The 23020-nt window shown below is 39.7% G+C and overlaps 1 protein-coding gene across 1 annotated transcript in view; it reads left to right on the top strand.

Annotated features, from left to right (window-relative positions):
* The window catches only part of cacna1bb (calcium channel, voltage-dependent, N type, alpha 1B subunit, b), a gene marked incomplete at both ends in the record, with an annotated part of 269481 nt that overhangs the window by 158781 nt on the left and 87680 nt on the right, over positions 1 to 23020 (top strand). Inside the window, 6 exons of the mRNA XM_079256383.1 lie at positions 100 to 231; positions 14733 to 14805; positions 15081 to 15198; positions 18868 to 18935; positions 19053 to 19159; positions 21958 to 22020. Of these exons, the coding sequence (XP_079112509.1) occupies positions 100 to 231; positions 14733 to 14805; positions 15081 to 15198; positions 18868 to 18935; positions 19053 to 19159; positions 21958 to 22020 (561 nt within the window). The remainder of the gene's footprint in view (positions 1 to 99; positions 232 to 14732; positions 14806 to 15080; positions 15199 to 18867; positions 18936 to 19052; positions 19160 to 21957; positions 22021 to 23020) is intronic.

Genomic DNA, 23020 nt, shown 5'->3' with positions numbered 1-23020 from the left:
ATGAGTCAGGATTAGTCACAAGGTGTGTGTGTGTGTTTTCACACTCTGGTTGTAAGAAGCGCACTAATAAACTTTTCTACTTTTGTTGTGTCATTTCAGATACTGGAACTCATTGAGGAACCTCGTCGTTTCCCTCCTAAACTCCATGAAGTCCATCATCAGCTTGCTCTTCCTCCTCTTCCTCTTCATCGTCGTCTTTGCTTTGCTTGGCATGCAGCTCTTCGGAGGACAGTGAGTACATTTCACCAGCTTGTCTCCTTCTTTTTTTCCTTCTCTTTTTCCTCTCAGTCCACACAAACACACACACACCGATCTCCTCCCCTATCCCTCTAATCTGCTCCACCCCCCCCGGTGTGCAGTGGTCCCCGGCCTGCCGTGGCAGCAGTGACAGACATGTCGACGCAGCAGGTAGCTGGCAGAGCAGCAGCCTTGACTGCAGCCTTTTCATATCCCTCTCAGCACGAGCTCCATGTCTTCTGATGCAGGGACACCTCATGATCCTGAGCTGGCTACACATATATATATATAATGTTTAGAAAAACTAGTTTTTGGAACATTCTAGATGATGCATGCATTTTTATGTTTATGTTTATTATATAAAAAGGGCAGAAACCACATGTTGATGGGCAGGTTGGTGATCTGATGAGTTGTTTATAGGATATTGTGGAAATACTGAAAAGGGCTGAGTCGGTGCAGCCGTGTTTTCGGATGTGCACCATGACTTTTAAAGTCACGTGCATGTGGTTACTAAAGAAACATTCTGTTCTGTTTGTTTGTAGCTGATTCAACCAGAAACGTTTTATAACGAGACAAACCACAAAAAGCAGCAAGTGAAGTGGTCACTAAATATGTAAATATACAGTATATAATAATAAATAATAATAAATTATTTGTAAATGATAATAAATATGTAACTACACAAATAGGTGCACAACAATGAAAAGTTATTACTTTTCTTTTTAAGTGACATCAGGAAGTTCTATGGAAAAATAAATGTAATCTGAATGTTCAGTATGTTTCTGGCTCTCAGCGCAGCGTCTTGAAGGTAGCTCCTCTGCTCTTAACTCACCCACAATATGAACCAGTCAGGCGGTTAAAACATGATGATGCTAATTCTAATGTGAAAAGTCTTTTGTTGTTTCCAATAGATGCCTCTAAAACAAAACAACTACAACAAAAAAACAGCTGGAAATCTCTGAGCAGCAGGCTGTTGCCATGGCACCGAGCCTCCCATCAGTCGGGAGCATCATTAACATTACATCAGTCTCTGGTGATGGACGTGTGTGAGATGAGTTTGACGTCCACATGGTGCTTCCAGGCAGCCTTGCAAATCAGGCTGAACACAACGTTCTCTGCATATTATTCCCTTTTTTCATTTAATGTTTTCTCATTTTTGACACCATGACAACAAAATGTAATCCAAGTCAAAGTGTCAGGAATATTTTTTCTTGTAAATGCATAATAAATTTAAATATAGGTATGTAACAATGCATTATAATGTATCAGTTCAACGATGAGTGAGCACAAAGCATTGATCCAAACTCAGACATGTAGAGCTAATTACAACCAAAATGTCTGATTTTAATTAAATGAGGAGCTGGATTTTTATTTCAAATCATAAACATTACATTATTTTTTTGAAACTATGATCAAACAAAAAGCTTTCTTGTTTGAGTTAATGAAATTCCTTAGCAAGAACAGAGCAGAATAACACGCACGCCTGAACTTATTGCAACACATTCTGACCAATTACAGCCAAACAGCGTAACGAGCCGCTAAATACTCAATTTGCACCTCATCCGGTCAAGTAAATAAAGCTTGTTTTTCTTGGTGTAAGTGGTTAACTCAAGCTAATGAGTAAATAAACTTCCATCCATGCATACATTTTCTTAACAACTTAGTTCAATGTAAGGCTGCAGGGAAGCTGAAGCCTATCCCAGTAATCACTGGGAGAGAGGCAGGGTACACCCTGGACAGGTTGCCAGTCAATCGCATCGTAAATAAACTTCTTATATAAAAACATCTAGATATTGGAATAATTAACTCATTATCTCAAGATAAATGCATGGAAAACAGAAATGAAAGCTCTTAGTACCGTATATTCCTACTGAAAGAACTGAAAGCATTTTAACATTGGGAGTACTGGGAATAACAGTGCGTTAATATCTTCCTGCTGGGATTTACAGGATGCAGCTATGTTCAAAAAACAAAACATGTTATTTTGATAAGTTGAAACAAAATGGACAAAATCAACTGCAACAGATCAATCTGTTGTTTGTATTTTCTGTTTTATTGCTTTCAGCTTGAGGAAAACACGCTGTTCTTCACTGTTATTTCACACAGCAGAGCGATATCATATTCTCAGTTCTGTCCGAGATGTTATATGTCACAAAACAACAAAATACAACTCAGCTTCTTGGCCAGATTATCTGATAGTTCCTTTTACATTCTGTTGATACTGTAAAAATTCTGCAGTCAAATCAAAAGCTCTTTTCAAATCAGATTTTCTCAAAGTGTTGAGATAAATAAAGAAACAACTGATACAAATCACAACCAGGATAATACTGCAGGGAACGTGTGCGATGACAGGATAAAAGCATCTAATAATTCTGTAAAAATGAAAAACGATGAGATCAAAACAAGCACAGTGCCGTGATGATATTAATAAATAATGGTAAAAACTTCACCATGTGGTTTAACAGTTTCTTTCACCACATCTGTGGGAGTTTTTCCACTTAAAAGGCAGATAAAACCTAAAAGCAGCTTTTTCTTCATTAGAACTGATTCTGGGGACCGAAAACAAAGTGTTACTTGATGATGCAAGCTGCCCAGGAGGGTTATGGGAGACCAGAAGGTCTAAAACCTCTCAATGCTTTTCAGACCAGCAGCAGTGTGGTGAGATGTTTCTTTACTGGATGGGGGTCCAGAGTAAAGATCTGAGACAAGGAGCCAAACATGAAGTCAAAAGGTAGAGGACATCGTGGGTAGGTGCTGGTTGGACTGCTGTGAGTCCAGTTGGACGCCGGGGTTGCCAGGTAGTGCTGCAGGCAAAGTTTTGTTCCTTTTATTCTGTTAGGATAATCCAGTCTGCTGAAGATAAAGGCACAAACCAAACTTTCTGACTCACACTGCACATCAGCTTTTTGATTTGTGAAATATTCCCTAGGTGATGGTAGCGCAATCCTCTGGTCTATCAAAAATACAGATTAAATTTGTATTTTAAATGATTCTTGGTCGGTGCTTTAACTTCTTAAGCTCTGACTAGTTTAAAATATATCCCACAAAAAAACATCATCCCAGGCGTAAATGAAGAGTTGCTCCAAAATAGTAAGGTTCATATTAAAGTTTCAGGTGCCACATCTCAGATTTGCTGAAATTTAGCCAAAGTTTTCTTACTGTCACTGCCAGAAGGACTCAGAGAAAGCAAATTTTGCCAAACCAAAGGGTTGGTCACCTGTAAAAGCCCCTAAAGACCCAACAGCCCACCCAGTTACCAACCCCATGGCAACGATCTTATATACTGTAACAGTCAAAAGTTTGGACACATCTTCCCATTGGATTTAATGGGGAAATATGTCCAAACTTTGACTGGTAGGCTTCAAGCTATTTACCACTGTCTACTTTCACCATCAGATGCTACATCTTATTTAGAGTATTTGACCCTAGAAACACATTGGAAAATTATTGAAGAAATTTACATTTATTGTAACAGCAATGATCTGAATTATATTTAACACCTACCATGATGTCATTTATTATTATTTCATTGTTATTTTGACACTCATTGTGATCATTATCCGTTGACTTAGAAGCTGAAATGGCAAAATAATCAGTGTTTTCCAACAGTAAAGCATCGTTTTAAAAACTCCCAGATCCACACGGGGATCCGGGTCAACTCTGAAACAGAATCAGCCGTTCCTTATTCTATTTCTGACATTTCCTGAAAATGTGATAAAAATCAATCAATAACTTTTACAGTGATGTTCCAGATAGACAGACAGACAGATGAATAGGTGACCTTTGCTTTGGCAGAGGTAATAAAACAAAACAGGTGCCTCTCCGGGGGCCGGGGCACCAGAAAAGACTATAAAAAAAAAAACAAACAAAAAAAAAACAATAACTAAATTGTAAAATTAAAATAAAATACTACAATAAAAATACCCTTTATACCTTTACTTTGACATCTTTTGTTTTCTTTTAGCCTTTTACCATTTAATATGATACATTAGCACTTATATTAGCAATTCAGTTTATTGCCAGTGCAGACATTCCAACCTTCCTCTTGCAGCTTTATCTCTTCACCTCACAGTATAAATAAATGCTAAATTAACAGATAATTAACAGTTTTTTTTTTCTTAAATTAAGCTGTTTAGATGTTGTTTTAATTAAATTTATTTAAAATTACTAATAATTTACAAAGGAATTATACGTTTTATTGTATACTTTATATATTTTAATGTTTAGAATTATTTTTAATTTATTTCCACTTATTTCTTTTTTCAAAACAAAGAAATGTGCACATTGTTTGTGTAGTCTTATTAGCATTTGCTTGTTTCTAAATAAGAACAAAGTGAAATAACACAGAAAGTTGTAATATTAAAGTTTTTTATGGAGTGTAAACTGCAGGGAAATAGCGATGAAATGTGAAATTTCCAGTCTTGCCAGTTATTTTTTTAATCTGCAAACGGGGACCTCGGAGCCCTGAGTTGGGAAATGTTTGCAAATATGAGTTTTTCTGTGATTTGGCTGCAGTTTAACTTGTTTGGTCTTAACTGTGACTGCCAAAAGAGAAAAACAATGTGAGATCCAGGAACTGCTGATAAATTGCTACTCAAGCCTACATGCCTCTTTGTTTTCAGCCTTTTACTAAATTACAAACACCATCACATCTTGGCTTGTCAGGATGCTGCAGTTCATTCGGTATCAGTTGTTATCTCTAATCCACACATGATAGATGTGTGTTGTCTTCACCTAAATGTAAAGCCGTTGCTTTACATTGTCACAGGGGTTAAATAGCCGAGAATAGGAGTACAAGCTTTTGGGGAATTTGGCTTCACAGGACTTCTGTTTCCAGGATGGAGCTAATGAAGTCTCTGTGGATGGCTCATGAAAACCAAGCAGCATGCTCCCAGTCCCCATTAACAGAGCAAACAGAAGTCCACAAGTGCAGGCACAGCAGCCACCTGCACTATGTTCACTAATCCCTGAGAAAAGATGGGAGGAAAGAGCATTGCTAATGATGGAGGAGGCAGGGTAAAGGAGTGAAGATAGTGGCTGACAAGAAGACTTTTACAGCCAGAACAAAATATGCTAGCTGGAATAAGCAACAAGTATTCATAGTTTGCTTGTTATTTACTTGGTTCAACATGTGGGCTACTGAGTAGATGGAGATAGAGATTTAGCAACATTTTGAAAATACAACTTGAATTTTATGAACACAAAACATTCATTAAACATTGGTATAATCAAATAAAAAGGCTGAACAGTTGTGCCCTTTTAAAAATTGGTAACCTCAGGTGATCTTTGTAGCCAAATGTCTATTAAGCAGCAATCTCTGGCGGTTAAAAGTAAAAGTGCCAAAAGTTGCAGCTCCTCTCTCAACCACTAGGGGCTCCGAAACAGAAAAAATCCCCACAGAGTCCCATGTTAGAAAGACCAACTTCACAGCAGAAACTGGAAAAGCACTCGGGAAACCTCTGCCAAAAGCCACAGTTCTAAAATATTCTTGGATCCAAACGATGATCCGGATCACCACCAAAATTAAATCAGTTCTTCTTTTTCATGTTTCCAACAACTCCTGAAAATTTCATAAAAATCCATTTATAACTTTTGTAGTTATCTTGAACACAAACAAACAGACAGAAATACACTGGTAAAAACGTAACTTCCTTGGTGGAGGTAATAAAACATGTTTACAGTCTGGTACAAAAAACATTTCAGGTCAGGTCAGGTTTACCTTCATAATAACTGTTGGGGGAAGTGCATTTTTTTTTTTTTTTTTTCAATCTTTATAACTTGTCTGTTTATAAGCAATTTCATCTCGAAATTTGGCATTATTAGGTGCGTGTGCTTTTGATTGACAGGTAGCCGATATCCCTCTGCAAGAAGGCAGAGTGCAGCACAACCGCAGATTTTAGCCAGCTAACAGCACGACTTAGCTTTAGCTACCTACATCCATTCGCTAGTTAGCTCCTGTTGTCTCCCGGCTAGCTCGGTTAGCTACAGGCTATCTCGGTTAGCTACAGGCTATCTCGGTTAGCTACAGGCTAGCTCAGTTAGTTACAGGCTAGCTCGGTTAGCTACAGGCTAGCTCAGTTAGTTACAGGCTAGCTCGGTTAGCTACAGGCTAGCTCGGTTAGCTCTTAGCTCCAGCAGGTCAGAGGCTGATAGATGTCAGTCAGACACACCTACACTCACAGCCCTCCTCTCAGCTCTACCTCTTTGCCCATTTTTTTGTATTTTCCAGCAGATACGACACGTGTGATTCAAATTATTTAGTCATTATGCAGAACTTCAGAGGCTGTTGGATCCATTTAATGGAAGCCAGGTGTGTTGGAAGAGGAATACATTGAAAACCTGCAGGACAGCGGCCCTCGGGGACTGACTTTGGGACCCCCAGTTTCAGATGGTATAGGAAAGTTGGACAGGTTTGCCAGGAAGAAAGCCAAACGACGTTGAACTAACAAAAATCTTTGTATAGACCGTTCAGCTGACAAGTACATTTTTGCAACTATTACTGCTATTTTCTGAGAACAAGGAGAAGCATAGACTATTCTCCCATCAACTGTCCAGTCTTCACAACAGATATAGGCCTTTACTACGGCAATGCTTGTGGTGATTGTCCTCCAAAACGGTTCATTTAGAAAATCTTCTGCTTTATTTTAATCCAAACCATTTTTGTTCACAATATATTCACACACAGTTCCAGCTACAACTCATATATGCTAAATACGACACAACTGGCCATATTTTTCCTCTTAGATTCACTGTCAATGATGTGAAACATTACTGGCTTCAGCTTGAAAGTCTGAATTGGTCACAATCAGGTAAACATGCTCAGAAACATCCCGCCTGTGCACATGTAACCGGATCCGGCTGAGAGGGAGAAGCAAGCTGTCATTTGTGCAGGCCGTCGCTGTGGTAACGGTGTGCTGCACATCCTGTCCTCGTTTTTCTGCAGATCCTCCGTCTTCCTTTGTCCTCTCTTTCTTCTGATCATTCTTGTTTTCCAACACATTTTCTCCCCACTTCGCTCCTCAGGCTGTTTTGTGTATCACATGCTGGGAATTATATGGCTTTTCTAACATTTTTCCTCACAATTTAATAAGCGTTAAACCCACACAAATACTATATAGTATTATTCTTAAAGCATGCTTTGTGGAAACAGTCTGTAAAATGTAACCACTTAATTCCTGAGCATGGATGTTGCTTGACTGGCATGCAAACGTTGTTCATATTATTCTGTCTTGCAAGTTCTGTTTTTTAAAGCGGTTTCTCACACTTTGATTTCAAAAGATATTCAAGGTCAAATTGAATGTTTGTATTTGTAAATTTATAAATTGACTCTTATGATTGTTTCTGTCTCATTTTATGTTGAAAGTCAGCAAAACCCCTGCAGTCTTCTGAAATCACTACGGTGTTAAAATGCATTCAACAAGATTCATTATGAAGGAAACAAAATGGCTAAAATGCCAAAATCTCATCACATATGATTTAATTAATCACCTAACTGCATTAAAAGGTTATTTTGAACATGAATGATGTAAATAATAACACACTGATTGACTTCCCTTCATGTTTGCACTGTGAGACTTTCCATCATGTCGCCGTTATCAGTGCAAACATTAAATTCAAATCACAGTTTAACTAAAATTGAACTCTTTCACTCAATAAAATGGTCAGAAAAGTACACATGTTCTAATGAGGTCTTTATTTGACCCTTTAACAAAATGTGGCAAATTAATAACAAACACTTGTTCATTTTGGGGTATGAAACACTTTTGTGATGTGTCTAAATGATTATAGTGTGATATTCTTCCTGGTATCGATCAACAGACAGGAGGTGAGGATCAGATTATGTCCAACAGGATTTTAGCAACGTTTTTACCATAAAGCTGTGTTTCTCTGTACGGGTCCTCAGGACCACCTGCCCTGCATGTTTTATTGGTAACCCTACCTAACACACCTGAATGAAATAAAGGGCTCTTTTAAAGGCCACAAAGAACTTGATGAAGTTTAATACTCTGACTCAGGTTCTGTGGAGTGGGTCTAAAACATGCAGGGCAGGGGGTCCTGAGGGCCGGAACTAAAAAACACTGAGTTGAAGTAAATCAAAATGTCTCAGAAACTGTGTGTATCATATATGTCACATTAAGCTTTAAAGGGTTAAATTAAGTGTTAAATGTGAGGCTTGAAAGGTAGTTTATTGTCAAGCTATTTAACAGGGATCCTAAATCCTGATCCTCAAAGGCTGGCGTCCTGCAGGCTTTATGATTGTCCCGTTGCAACACACCTGATTCAGATCAATGTTTATTTAGCAAAATTATGCAGAGCTTGTCTGACTCAGACGTGTCAGCAGCAACATCTGGAAACCTGCAGGACAATGGTCCTTATGGACCAGAATTGAGGATCCCTGCTACATAAAATGTAAGCGGAGGCTCTGTGGATTATGAACAGTTTACAGTCACTCTGCATGGAAAGTAGAGCCTACGTCCACTTTTATTCTTTAGTTTGACAGAAAAGGAAACTGAAGACAAACCAGTTACAGGAGTTAAATCCAACCTCAGATGAACAACATGACATATTTCAGTGTCATCATCTATTTAACAAAATAATCGACCAAGTTCAGAAGCAGTTTGTAGGAAAACTACCTGCAAAGCACAAGTTAAAAGCTTGGAAAAACCACCTTTAAGAGATGTTTGTTAAAATCTGTACAAAGATGAGTTTTAAAAGAGACCTAAATTCATTTAAAGCTCTGGAAGACCCAACAGAACGAGGAGGAGAGGGCAGCTGTGGAAATGGTTCTGTCTCCCAGTGCTGGGTCCTGGAGATGACCAGCAGCATCTGGTACTCAGATCTCAGAGCTGTACGAGGACAGACCAGGCTGCAGGAACAAATGGCGGGGGGGGCATTACATTTATTCGGGGGGGGGGGCATACTTTATCAGCCTACGTTTTATATGACTCAGGATTAACAATGGCTACTCTGACTGTATAAGAAATTATATCACCAAATTAAAGTCATCATATGTAGGGGTTGAACTTTAATATGTTAATTATGTTTAATTAATTTAAGAAAAAAATAATGCTTTTTTATCACAAAACGTTTTTCAGTAAACTGGCATTAGCTTTCCGCTAACAGCTAGCAACAGTGGCACTGATTATTCAGACCCATCTTGGGTCTTTATTTTAACAAAAAAGTGACTATCAACAAATGTGTAGTTTTTTTGTTTTTTTTTTTGGTGATATTAGAGACGTTTGGAGACCAACATGAAAGTATGTAGTTTAGTTCACTCCTTGAACTGCAGCAGCGACTGATGCGAAACCCCCTCCCCTCCCTTGTCTAAAACGACCATTGATGTCGACGGCAAAAAGCTGCAAATCCACTGTGGCAACTGGAACCAGCAGCAAAATAGTTGGACATAATGGCCCACCCTCCTCTGTCTCTGATTGGCTAACACATTGTCTTTATTCTTTGGTTGGATTGGTTGATTGACAAAGAAGAATAGAGAAGATGGATACGCCAACAAAACAAAACTTTGGTTTTTGTTCAACTCTTTGGATGGGCAAGGCCCCCCCATGCCCACCCATGGTGCCGGGTCTGTACAAGGACAATGACAATGCAGGAGCTCAGAAAGATAAGGACGCACTGGACCATTTTAAGATTTAAAATAAAGAAAAAGGAAGCTGATGAAGGGAAAGAAATGCTGTTAATATGCAGGCAGCTAAGTTTTGACTCAGCTGTAGAGGGCAGAGAAGAGACCAGTCAGTCCCAGTATGAAGGGAGTTGCAGAAGTCCAGTCTAGAAAAGATAAACTGTGAATGACCCTTATCAGGACATCATGAGGAAGATGAAGCTTGGCTTTACTAACAAGCCCTAAATGATAAAAACTAACAATAAAATAACTCCAAGATTGTTAATAAAAGGCAGTTTGAGCAGCGAGAGCCGGACGTGAACCGGACGTGATGGCGTTGAGGAGAAGTGATCTGCAGCGAGAGCCGACAGCACCGGTGCATCTGGCTGCAGATCACTTCTCCTCAACGCCATCACGTCCGGTTCATTCACGTTCATGCAGAGGAAGTTTAGCTCCATCCACGTTTTAACGTCCCTTAAACAAATAATATGACTTCTTTTCACACACTGCACCTGCATTTTCCCTTCAACCCTTTTTTTCCTTTATTATTGATAATTATGGTGTGAGAGCTGGTGTTGTAAATATCTGAAAAACAAACATTTAAAACATGTAGTTATCAATACTGGAATGAAAAGCTACAAACTTTAAAGGTTCATTTTAAATCAACCTGGTTCAACCACAACAATGCAGAGAAATGTTAAAGTAATAAACACCATCAGGGGTTAAAGCAATTCTTAGTTTCAGGAAAATGTTCATTTATCTTCAACTCAAAGCCGGTTAAATAACCTTTTACATGACCATCTTTTGGAAAGTTTCTCCCTTGCTTTGCATTTTCTTTTCTGTTTCTATTTAGCCTGAAAAATAATTTACACCTGGCCTTTTATCCTCAGGACTGAGTGAGCAGAGGTGCAGCTTATTGTCAGCTGAATGAGCAACCGATCCTTACGCATATCTGTGTCATTCTCTCATTGTCTTCCTTAGTTTCAAGACCACGGATACAGGTTTTGGCAGGTTTGTTGGGTCATTTGGGGGCTTTCTGCAAAGATATTGAATTCTTTGAGTCGTAACTTTGCATGTGTGATGGAAGTAGTTCTGATATAAAAGCAAGACCCTGAAGTTAACTTATCATGAATAATCCAAAGTTAACGCCAACTAAACCTGCAGCTATACGTGTGTGTTAATGTAACGGTGGCTCCGTATCCAGTGTGTTTCAGCTTTGTGTAAACCCAGCAGCTCTGGGTTGAAGCAGCTGAATCCGCTTTGGATCTGTAGTTTGATTTGTTTGAAGAAGTGAGAGTTGTAAAGAATAAAACTGCCTTTATTCTTCTTTTATTTACAGTTTCATATATCGTGTTGTGTTGTTTGTCACTTCCTTTGTCCCCTGTTGAACTTTCCGTTCAGACGTGCTGTGTGTCGAGCCCAAAACACACGATCTCTGTAGAGCACATGTCAAACTGGCCATCTGAACTTCCCTCCGTGTAAATGTGCTTCACGACTGTAGCTTTTGAGAGGAGAGCAGCGTTGTTCCAGCCTGCTCGACACGAACGGGCTCTCTCACCATCCAGCTGTCACAAATGACAGGGAGAGACTCGGTTTACTGAAGATAATTCTTCCAATCAGCTCTTTGGTTGAGAAAAATTCATGTCAAAGTAGAAGAAAAGTCAACATTTCATGTCTCTGTCATGTGATTTACATTAGAGGCAAATATGACATGTGGATTTATGGATGTGCTGCGACGCTGAGCGTGTTTGTACACACTACAAATGATGTGCATCCAATGAGCTGCAGAGGTGTGTGTTTTGGAAATGTTGAAGTGTTGTTGGTGGTGACTCTCGTTTCTCTCCCTGCTTTTCTCTTCCGCTCGTTGCCGCACAAGGCCGGCTCTTTCATCGATGTGTAGGCTCAACCTGGAGCGGCCATGACATCTAGCAGCAACTACACCTCTATCTTTGTGAGGACAAATGTGAAGTTTAGGTCAGCTTTGGGATTAAAACTTGGGTTTGGGGTAAAAAGGTGGATTTGGTGTAGATTAATGTCCGGCAATAAGGTGGTGCTGGAATCAGGAATGCAAGTTTGCTAGAGAGTAACATCATCAGCAAGGACAGTCATCAGCTGACTAGTACTGAACCAGTTAGTTTTGTACAATATTATGCAGGAATGGAGGCAGTTTAAAAGTTACAGCGACGAAAGGATAAAATTTGACTTAATTTGAAAATAAATAAATAAATCATGTACATACAATATAAAAAAAAAAAAAACAATTGAAATGCAAAGAAAAATTTATAAAACCAATATGAAATAGGAAAAACAAAACAAAACTAAGATTTCCACTGAATTCAGATTTTTTTATCTTGTCACTTTGTTTTCATTTATGAGCTACAACTCGTCTCTCATTTTAGACATTTTAATGTAACTACAGCAGGCTTTCACTGACAAATACTGAAGAAAATAATCAAAACGTAAAAATAAATAAATAAATGAAAGAGTTGCATGCTTTATACAATGTGTGAGAAAACAACAGTGTGTTCAGTCAGAGGCTTCTTCAGGCACGTTACAGGACAAAATGGTAGAGGAGGTCATAGCTGTCAGCAATGAGTAACAAAACTGACTGTCAACTGTTTCCATTTAAAAAAAAAAAAAAAAAGAAAGAAAAACCCATCCATCCATTTTCTCAGCCTCTTAGTCAGACTCAGGGATTAAGAAAAGCTGGAGTTTTTCCCAGCAGTCACTGGTCGAGAGGACAGGTCGCCAGTCCATCACAGGGAGAATAAATAAACCACTGCAACGTTATCATTTCCATTTGGCAATTAATGAGACCATTTTAATTTAATTAATTCTCAAAGTCACCAAAATAGTCTCCGACAAAGGAGGCTGGAGATTTTTTAAAATAAAAATGCACAAAAAAAAAATTAATAAAAAAAATGGTTTGAAATATTCAATACAATCACCTAAAATTTGACTATTTAGGAAATTAAAAGATAAAATTCAAAGTAATGCAGGGTGGAAGAAAGATAGGCTACATTAAAGTGATGCAGTTTTCATTATTCTGTGTAATGTATCACATTAGAAACTTATGGTCAAATTTGAAATGAATTTATTTACAATATAAAGATATAAAAATAACAATCTTGTCCTCAGTCAAGTTAAAAAACAACAAAATAACAATAATAACAAAAATGAGAAGTCACAGAGGGTGCCTGCCATCTAGTGACTGTGGTCTGCTGTTATAAACAGCCCTATAGTGTTAGTTATAGCAGTGTTTCCTGTGGCCAGGTATGGTACGCGCACATTGCATATCGTGCACACTGTGGCTGTCTTGTTGTCAACGCGAACGTTGTCCACATAACTCCCCGGGAATGCAAAATATTTCCACACTGGTGATTTAAGAGAAGCAGGAGCAGCTTGAAGCTGCGGTACTGTGTCTCTTTGCCATGGTGTCAAAGTGCAGGTTAGCTAACGGGTAGCGTCGGCTACAATATGCAGCGACTTCATGCGCTTTGACGTGTTTGCACAGCTCCATAATGTAGCTCAGCCTAACCAATCACTATTGTAGACGGGGAGGGAATGGGGAAACACACGCACACAGATAAATACACAAAAAACAGCGAGGGGGGGTTGAATCGTCGATCCTTTTCTTATTCATTTAAATGTTCGAGAGCATGACGTAATTTCGATCGATTACGATTAAAAATCGAAATCGTGACACCCCTAGTAATGACATTATGTGTCAATCATATCATATATTTCTTTATTCTCCAGTGAGTGGAAATGTATTGGATGACTTACTAAAATCCACTGAGATGGTTTATTTACAAAAATACCATCCTCGTTTATGAATATGCAAGAAAAAAGCTTTTTAATAGATGTCTACTTTATGGCCTCTATGCATGAAAGGGTTAAAGACAGAAATATTGTATGATATTAGAATAAAAATGCAAAACTATGTGAAGGATGCAAGCAGGAAAACAACGTCTCAGACAGGTTGTACTCTCTTCGTCTGACTGACACTTTGCAGGCTGCATCATCGCAGTCTGCGTCATAAGCAGCGTTAGGCTACACTACTAATGGAATTAACTAGTGAGAAAAGCATCATTGGTTCTGCAAACTTTACAATTTATGCTTTGGTGTCAGTTGCATGAAGGCATGAAGGTAGGATGAACTAAAAGCTGTGTGACGAATCTAAACAACTTTCATCAAGTGTTGCTTTACGAGACAAAAAAAACCACGGAGGCTTCTGCTTTTCCTCTGCTGCAGCCGGAGACTCAGCTTTGCATCTGTTATGATTTAGATTTATACTTTTAGTTCCAAGTAAAAACTCATTTTAATGCATATCTGCAAATGTCTACAGAAAACAGGCACCTCAGCTGGAAAGTCTTTCATTTCTTTAACTCCTCCGAAGAGATTTCTCATTCATAATAAGTAAATCTCTCCTCTTATCGGCTGTTGGTTGTTTGCAGATGAAAGAAGCGACGGCTGAGTAGAAATACTGAGAAACAGCGACATGAAGTCAGTGCTGTTAGAAGGTAGATTTATCCATTAAGATTAGGGTCAAGGAGGTCCTCACAAGAATAGAGGTGTGTGTGTGTGTGTGTGTGTGTGTGTGTGTGTGTGTGTGTTTGCGGGGTAAAAGGACAGAGACTGTTGTGCGAACATGAGTGTGAGTGTGTGCGACTGATCATGTTTCTTAAAAGAGAAACATGTTGTGTTTGTGGCTCGTTGCCCAGCTGCAGCAGCTCACCTTGCAGCTGCGAACATGATTAACCTGAATGTTTCTCCACCTCCAGGTAGACCCCATTAACACCAGACTGGAGCTGCACTGGTTTCAGTCCATTTCCCAGTTTCTCATTTCTTTCTCTTGCTTTCATTCTGACTTTTCAAGGTTTAACTTTGAGGACGAGACACCGTCGACAAACTTTGACACCTTCCCAGCAGCCATCCTCACCGTGTTTCAGGTAAAATAATCCCACACACACACACACACACACACACACACACACACACACACACCTCACTGGAAGAATATTTCCCTCATCTTTGATTTTAATTAGCGAGAATGGCTGGTCTGTGCGCCTCCTGCGCCCCGATGTGCTCTGCAATAATCCTTCATTTAGTCTGTGCTCATCGCCCTCGCTCTGTAAAGTCATTTCATCCTCCCATCTGGGAGACACCCCCCCCCCCCCCCCCCCCCCCCCCCCCCACCTCGCTCTGACTCTCACGCTCTGCTCAGATTCTGACTGGTGAAGACTGGAACGCTGTGATGTACCATGGCATCGAGTCTCAGGGAGGCGTTCGCCGCGGCATGTTCTCCTCCATCTACTTCATCGTCCTCACGCTCTTTGGAAACTGTATCCTCTTTGACATGATGACGTAACCGTTGTGCTTTGAATCAGGAGGAGCTGGGTGGAAAATGTGACATCGGGGGGGCTCAGTTCCACCATTTATTTTAGATTTATTTGCTCTTAAATGGAAAAATCTGAGAAATAAGGAAGGAAATAAACAGAAATTGGAGCCAGGATCTCTTTAAAGTTCAGTATTTACTACAACATGACTATAATTTGTGGTTTTTTTCTGAAATGAAGACAGAAGTTTAAACATAACAGGATGATTCTTTAGTGTTTACATCAACAAATAGTTCATATATCTGCTTAAAATCAACCTGATCAGATTCCAGCTGACATGTTCACACTGAAAGATATGATCAAATGACTGGTGTGTTTGCATGCTGGAATGATGCTTTCATACTTTAACATGCACAATGTGTACGACCTCGGAAAAAAGAACTTTTTTGTTTTCGTTTTAAACCTTTTCAGTCATTGAGATGGTCGATAATTAAGTTTCCAAGAAAAACCTGGTCCCCACCACAGTCTAGACCCGTTTTGCTGCCATTTTCTAAGTCTTCCCTGCAGAAGAAACAGTTTACACATTGCTAAATGGTCCCACATGGATTTGTGAATTGCTGCCTTATAATTAACGGGTTGATGACTAATGAGACCCTGCTTAGCTGCAGACTGCTCTTCCAACTTCTTGCAAACATTAAAACATTACCAGTCCGGTTGACAACCCCCTGCACGATCTGAAGTAAACCACTCAATCAATCTATTTCATACAGTGAAAATATGGCACAAATATGGGTGGGTATGTGTGTGTACATATGTATGTATGTATATGTCTGTATGTATGTGTATGGATATGTATGTGTATATGTATGTATATACACTACTCACAAAAAGTTAGGGATATTTGGCTTTCAGGTGAAATTTATGGAAAATGCAATATGTTCATGCTACAGTGATATAATATCATAAAAGTAAGACATTTAAGTAGAAGGATGCACTACTGATTTCCTCATCTCAAAAAATTCATTCAGCACAAAAGGTAACAACAATGGTAGTTACACCACAACAAAAAATGTGAACGTCTCAATATCTCGTCATGTGCCCTTGAGCATCAATTACAGCTTGACAACGACGTCTCATGCTGTTCACAAGGCAACTTATTGCCTGCTGAGGCATGGCATCCCACTCTTCTTGAAGGGCAGCCCTCAGGTCATTGAGGTTCTGGGGTGCAGGGTTTCGAGCCTCTACACGACGGCTCAGCTGATCCCACAGGTTTTCAATGGGATCCAGGTCTGGAGAGAGTGCAGGCCATTCCATTTGAGGTACACCAGTCTCCAACAGCTGTTCCCTGATGATGCGGCCTCGATGAGCAGGAGCATTGTCATCCATGAAGATGAAATTAGGCCTGTGCTGTTCATGTAGGGGCACAGTCACTGGATTAATGATGTTATTCAGGTAGTATGGGCTTGTCACTGTACCATTCACAAAGTGTAGGGCAGTTCTGTACCAAGTGGACACCCCTGCCCACACTGTAACACCGCCACCACCAAAAGCTCGCCTGGTGACAACAGTGGCTGATGCACAGCGCTCTCCCTGACGTCTCCAACATCGTTGCCGGCCATCATTTCTGCTCAGTCTGAATCGACTTTCATCAGAGAACAGCACTGAGGCCCACTGGTTCCTCGTCCAGCGTAAATGCTCCCTGGCCCATGCAAGATGATGATGCCTGTGCCTGGTGGTGTGGTCAGGTACCCATGCAGGTCGTCTAGCACGCAGACCACGCTGATGGAAACGGTTTCGAATGGTCTGACGTGACACTTGGGTGCCTCTCACCTCTCTTAAACGTGCCTGGAGTTGAGTGGCATTCATCATCCGGTTTCTCAGGGCAGTGTTCACAATGTAGCGGTCATCAGCACGGGATGTGGCCAAAGGACGTCCACTTCTAGGCCTTTCTGTGACTCTTCAAGTCTCTCCATATCTCTGTTGCAACCTGCTGATGACACTCTGTGACACTCCAAGCTCAGTGGCCACTTCTGTCTGAGAACGTCCTGTTTGAAGCATCGCAATGGCAAGGGACTGTTGTTCCATTGTTAGGTGTCGTCTTGGTCTCATGATGTCAAAATGTGAACAGCATGATGAGGACAACTGTTTAAACACCAGCTCTAATTGAACCAGGACATTTATTGGTCAATTCAAGGATCACACACCTGCCGTGATTTTTGCCGTTAAGCTCCTTGTTAGAGAACAGCAACTTGTGCAAAATTTATTGAAACATTTAACAGTTGGACATGTGCATTTAAAAGCTTAGAGAAGATCACATTAAGTTCACCTGTACAGGTTTGAATGCATTTTAGGCTTGTTGTGAAATTTCACCCAAAAGCTGAATATCCCTAACTTTTTGTGAATAGTGTATATATATATATATATATATATATATATATATATATATATATATATATATATATATATATATATATATATATATACATATATATATATATATATATATACATATATATATATATATATATATATATATATATATATATATATATATATATATATATATATATATATATATGTATACATTATTAACTGGATTAAATTAAATGCTGGACAAGACAAAAAAAAAAAAAAAAAGAAAATATGGCACAAAGTGCTTTACTTTAAACACAAAAATAGGATCAAAAGCAAAATTACTTGTCATATCCGTCTAAATTAAGAGTACGTAAAACCAACATGGCAAACACATTTAATTATGTCTTAATAGGCGCCGTCTCAACCCCATTAGCGCTGCACAACCAGTAGCAGTCAAACACCTTGTCAATGAAAGGCAAAGCCAGTTTTTATTTAATGCAGCACGTTCACATGCACAACAATTCACTGTTTAACATAAAACATTAAAAGTATTACAGCAGAACTCCGGCTTTCTTTTGCACGGAGAACATTTCTTACTTTACTCTCCATCAGCTGCAGTTTTAAGTAAGTAAGTAAAGTTTATTTATAAAGCGCTTTTCACAGATAAAAATCACAAAGTGCTGTACATAAAAATGGGTACAATAACACAATCAGCAACAATCAGCAAGAATTAAAATCATCCAAGAATCAACCAAAAGCTCTTCTAAACAGTAGAGTCTTTAGCTGCATTTTAAAAGAGTCCACAGAGTCAAGCACACGAAGGGACAGAGGCAGCTCATTCCAGAGTCTGGGAGCAACAGACTGGAAAGACAGGTCACCACGAGTTTTAAAACGAGTTTTTGGAACCTTCAGGAGGTTCTGGCCAGAAGACCGAAGAGAGCGTCCAGAAGAGTATGGACATAGTAAGTCGGTGATATACTGAGGGGCCTGACCATGTAACGCCTGAAAGGTCAATACTAAAATTTTAAAATCTATGCGGAATTTAACAGGAAGCCAATGAAGACGTGTCAAAACAGGGGTGATGTGGGCTTTTCTGGCTGCACCTGTCAAAAGTCTGGCAGCAGAGTTCTGCACAATTTGAAGCTTATTTAGAGTTGTCTTATTTATGTAAGTGAAAACAGAGTTACAGTAATCAATGCGACTCGAGATGAAAGCATGGATGATCATTTCAAGATCTGATTTAAGTCAGGCAGCGTGTTGAGCTGCTAAAAGAAAAGCTCTAACATGTCTGTATTTTCTCCTGAATGCCTCGTTGTTCAGACACTCTGCTGAACGTCTTCTTGGCCATCGCTGTAGATAACCTTGCAAATGCACAGGAGCTGACGAAGGTAAGCGCGTCGGATCCTCTCCGTTGCTGCCAAACCTGCCCTGAGCTCTGTGTGCGCTGAAGACATGAATCTGATTTGCTGCTGAGCGATTTTTCCACTGGCTCTGATTGGCTGAAGGACGAAGAGGAGCAGGAAGAGGCGGCCAATAAGAAGCTGGCCCTGCAGAAGGCCCTGGAAGTGAAAGAAGTGAGCCCGATGTCAGCTGCGAACATTTCCATTGCCGCGTAAGTTTCCACGTGTCCCGTTCTCTCAGACAGCAGCCAGGAAATGAACGTCCCTTTGTCTTCCAGTCTTCCTGTTTCCGCGCTCTTCCTTCTCAGTCTGAAAAGTGTCTTTCTGTGTTGTTGATCCGAGTCTGCCATGGCGTTCTCCTCATCCTCTCCCGTTATGAGCGTGCTCTTGTTGTGTTTCCTTATGTCTTCCACCTCACCGCTGACCTTCTCCAATACTTTAGGCAATTAAGGAAGCTTCAGTCAACAAGATGGGAGTTATTCTGTGCTGGTTTTGTCCCCAGCCTTGCTGCACGCTGCCAAGGTGACATTTCACTTTCAAAGCAATTGTCTGAAAAAAAATCCAGTTATTTAAACGCTTTAAAAGACGACATGTGATACTTCGCACCTGGCTCCTCCGAGAGAACCGTTTATGGCTCAATGGTTGTCAGTTTATCTTTCAGATAGTAGGAGCAGTGTTTTTATCTTCTTATTATATTATACTAAGTTATAGTATATGAAATATATATTACTTAATATTTAATATATTTAATATTTAATAATATTTATAAAATATATATATATATATATATATATATATATATATATATATATATATATATATATGTATATATAATAAAATGTACACTAAATATTTAATACTTAATATATATTATGCTATACTTAGCTTATTAGCTTATTATTATACTTAGTTATCCATTAAAATGTGGATAACTGAGGAGAAAGTATAAAAATGACAGCAGATAAACAGCATTATGGGATGTAAAATATCAACTTTGAAGAGGTTTTATGTGGAAAGTAATTGGCTGAACAAATTCCAACTTTAGATGTTTGTGTTTATTCAGTAAAATGATTATTTCTATTGTTGGGTTTCCAGGATGTAGTTTGTAGCTTTCCCCAAACCTTTCAGTGACTTTTGGCTGTCATGTTGAAGACTGACTGATGCACTATATTACCTAAAGTACCGGGACGCTTCTTCAAATGATTTAATTCCAGCGTTGGTTCATAAAGACATGGAGCCAGTTTGTTGTTGAGGAGCTTGACTGGTCTGAAGAGTCCTGACTTCAGCCTGACTGGTCGCATTGGGGATGAGTTAGTGGTGTCTGCGAGCTCAGCCTTCTTCATCAGGCTCTTTTTAAAGCACTTCTGGAACATTCATCCATCTTCTTAACCGCTTCGTCCAATTCAGCTGGAGTCTTTCCCGGCAATCGCTGGGCAGGTACACCCTGGACAGGTCTCCAGTCCTTCACAGGACCAACACCGAGAGAAACAACCATTCACACCCACACCCACTCCTAGGGACAATTTATCATTCCTTCATTCGTTATCCCAACCGCTTAGTCCAATAAAGGGTTGCGGGGAATCTGGAGCCTATCCCAGCTGGCTTAGGACGAAGGGCAGAGTACACCCTGGACAGCTCGCCAGTCCATCACAGGGCCACACAGAGACAAACAACCATTCACACTCACACCTATGGGTAATTTAGAGTAACCAACTAACCTAACATGCCTGTCTTTGCAGAGTAGTGGGAGAGAACATGCAGGAAGGCCACCATTGGAACTGTGTTGCTGTGAGGCAACCAGTGCTAACCATCACACCACTGTGCAGCTTCTGGAACAATCGTGAAAAATTCCAGTCAACACTTTTCTAAACCGTGTGGGAATCCTCTTCAGAAGATCTGAAGGTGGACCGACTTCATATTAAACTCTGCAGATTAGGAACAGCCTGTTCCAGACGTCCCCGTACTTTTGGCAGTATAGTGTACCTATTTGTTCTCAGAGCAAAACCAGCACAGATTGTCTGCATGGTGCTCAAACAAGACCAGCTTTTCTGTCAAGGCAGATTCAGTCTTTCATTCACATAACCAACTCTTCATCTTACACTTGCTGTCACGATGGCGGTGAAGGTGTGGGCCCAAATGCAGAGATGACGGAGCTGGGATGCAGGTTTGAGACTGATTTAATTCAAACACAGGAACTCAGGACTAACTCAAACACAGGGAACTAACACAAACCCAACTGGGAACTGAAAGCCGGGAGTATATAAATACGGACAAACATAATGAGACACGGGTGTAATGACTTAGCTGATGAGACCAGGTGAACTAATGAACCGAAACAAAAGTTAAACAAGAAACAAGACAAGTCAACCAAAAACTACAAAATAAAACAGGAAACCAGAAACGAAGACACACAAAGTCCAAACCATGACACTTGCTCCTTAATTGCCGTCTTCCTCGCTCTGAATGAAGCCGTTTGTTCTGTAGAGCAGTGCTGTAAAATCACTAATTTCTCCATTTCCCTCCTTTTTCACTGTTATTGCTCTGATTATGTGACTTTTATGCTTTCATTATCAATGTTCTCAGATGATTTTATTTGGCGGTTGAACCGTGGGGTCACAGGCTGGTGGCTTTATTTAAATGAATTGTGTTTATTTGCTTTGTTTGCTGTGCAGACAAACTCAGGCTTTTATTACAACATGACTTTAATTCCACCTTAAAAATGTGTAAAAATGACATTTTAGAACTAAAAGATAATCAGACAGTTTGAATATTTTCTCATGTTGGAATAAACTTCCTGAAACGTGTTTTTTTTGTTGTCGCCGTTGTTAAAATGTCACTGCTGACCTGAAGGGTTTTGTTGCCGTTGTGTAATCGAAGTGGTCGCGCAGATTTAGCCGTTACACTGTGAAACAGGGGGACAGGTGGACGGACGGAAGGAGAGACAGTCCACCTGTCCCCCTTCACATCCGTGTCTCATTTGTTTTCTTTTGTTTTTGTTCTGCATGTACAGTTTTGTAAAGCAAAATCGAGATGCACTCTCTCGCAGGTCGTCCATCAACAGCATTCAGTCACCGTGAGTTATCTCTCTCTGTTACTATATCCTCCTCCTTGTCTCCTCCCCTCTTTCCCTCCTCGCCTCCTCGACTCTTAACACCTCTCTCCTTAAGTTTTTTTTTTTAAAGTCTCTCCCATTGCTTGTGTGATTCTTAACATTTCCTCCTGACTTGTGATGCTATTCTTACCTCCTCTCCTTTCTGGTTATTTCTCCTCTCCTCTCACCCCTTGCCGACTCTTCTGCTCTCCTTTATCCTGGACCTCCAGAAAACTAAACTGCAGTCTTTCCCTTCATTACCTGTAAGGTGGAATGTATTCAAAGGTTGCCTTACTAAAATCAAACAAAAAATGGCTTTTAGATGATTAAAAGCACATAACACAACTAAAGTTGTAATATTGAAGCAGCTGACTGACTACAGCAGAAGTAAATCTATGTTCTGAGGGAAAAAGTGTCTTATTAACTTTACAGTCAAGCTTTATCATGAAAATAGTCACAAAAAATGTGTGTCCACAAGAAATTGCTGCATTTAAAGATCTCATATAAGCTCATACATTACTGGGCAAACTGGAGTTAATTTTAACAGATTGAGTTGATTTGGATGAAAAATGCAATGTGCAAACTGGAAATGCCTTCCACCTTCCAGCTACGGAGCAATTTATCAACATTCCTAAATTGTGCAACTTATGATCCCATCATCGCTACATCTTGCTAGGATTTAAGCAGAAAAACTGGTGCAGCATGTGCACATCAGTGGGGGAGGAAGATATTCAGTCTGGTTCTTGCAGGGGTGTCTATCAGTTCAAATCTATTTCCAGTCAAATTGTTAAAAACCAGCAGTTTAAAATGAGGTGCTTATTGGTGATTCTCAAGTTTCTGTCACTCCATCACTGTTCCAGGATATACAGTCTGAGTGAGCAGCCTAAATTATGCAAGTAGTCATGTTTTTATATGCTAAAGACCAAACATCTAGCTAGCTTGTTGCAGCTAATATCCACATTTAATCAAGTTAAGTCACTTG

This window comes from Telmatherina bonti (genome assembly GCF_933228915.1).
Source record: "Telmatherina bonti genome assembly, chromosome: 17".
NCBI classification, from domain to species: Eukaryota; Metazoa; Chordata; class Actinopteri; order Atheriniformes; family Telmatherinidae; genus Telmatherina; species Telmatherina bonti.
The sequence above is the reverse complement of the archived record's forward strand: the minus strand, read 5'-3'. Positions and strand labels throughout refer to the sequence as shown.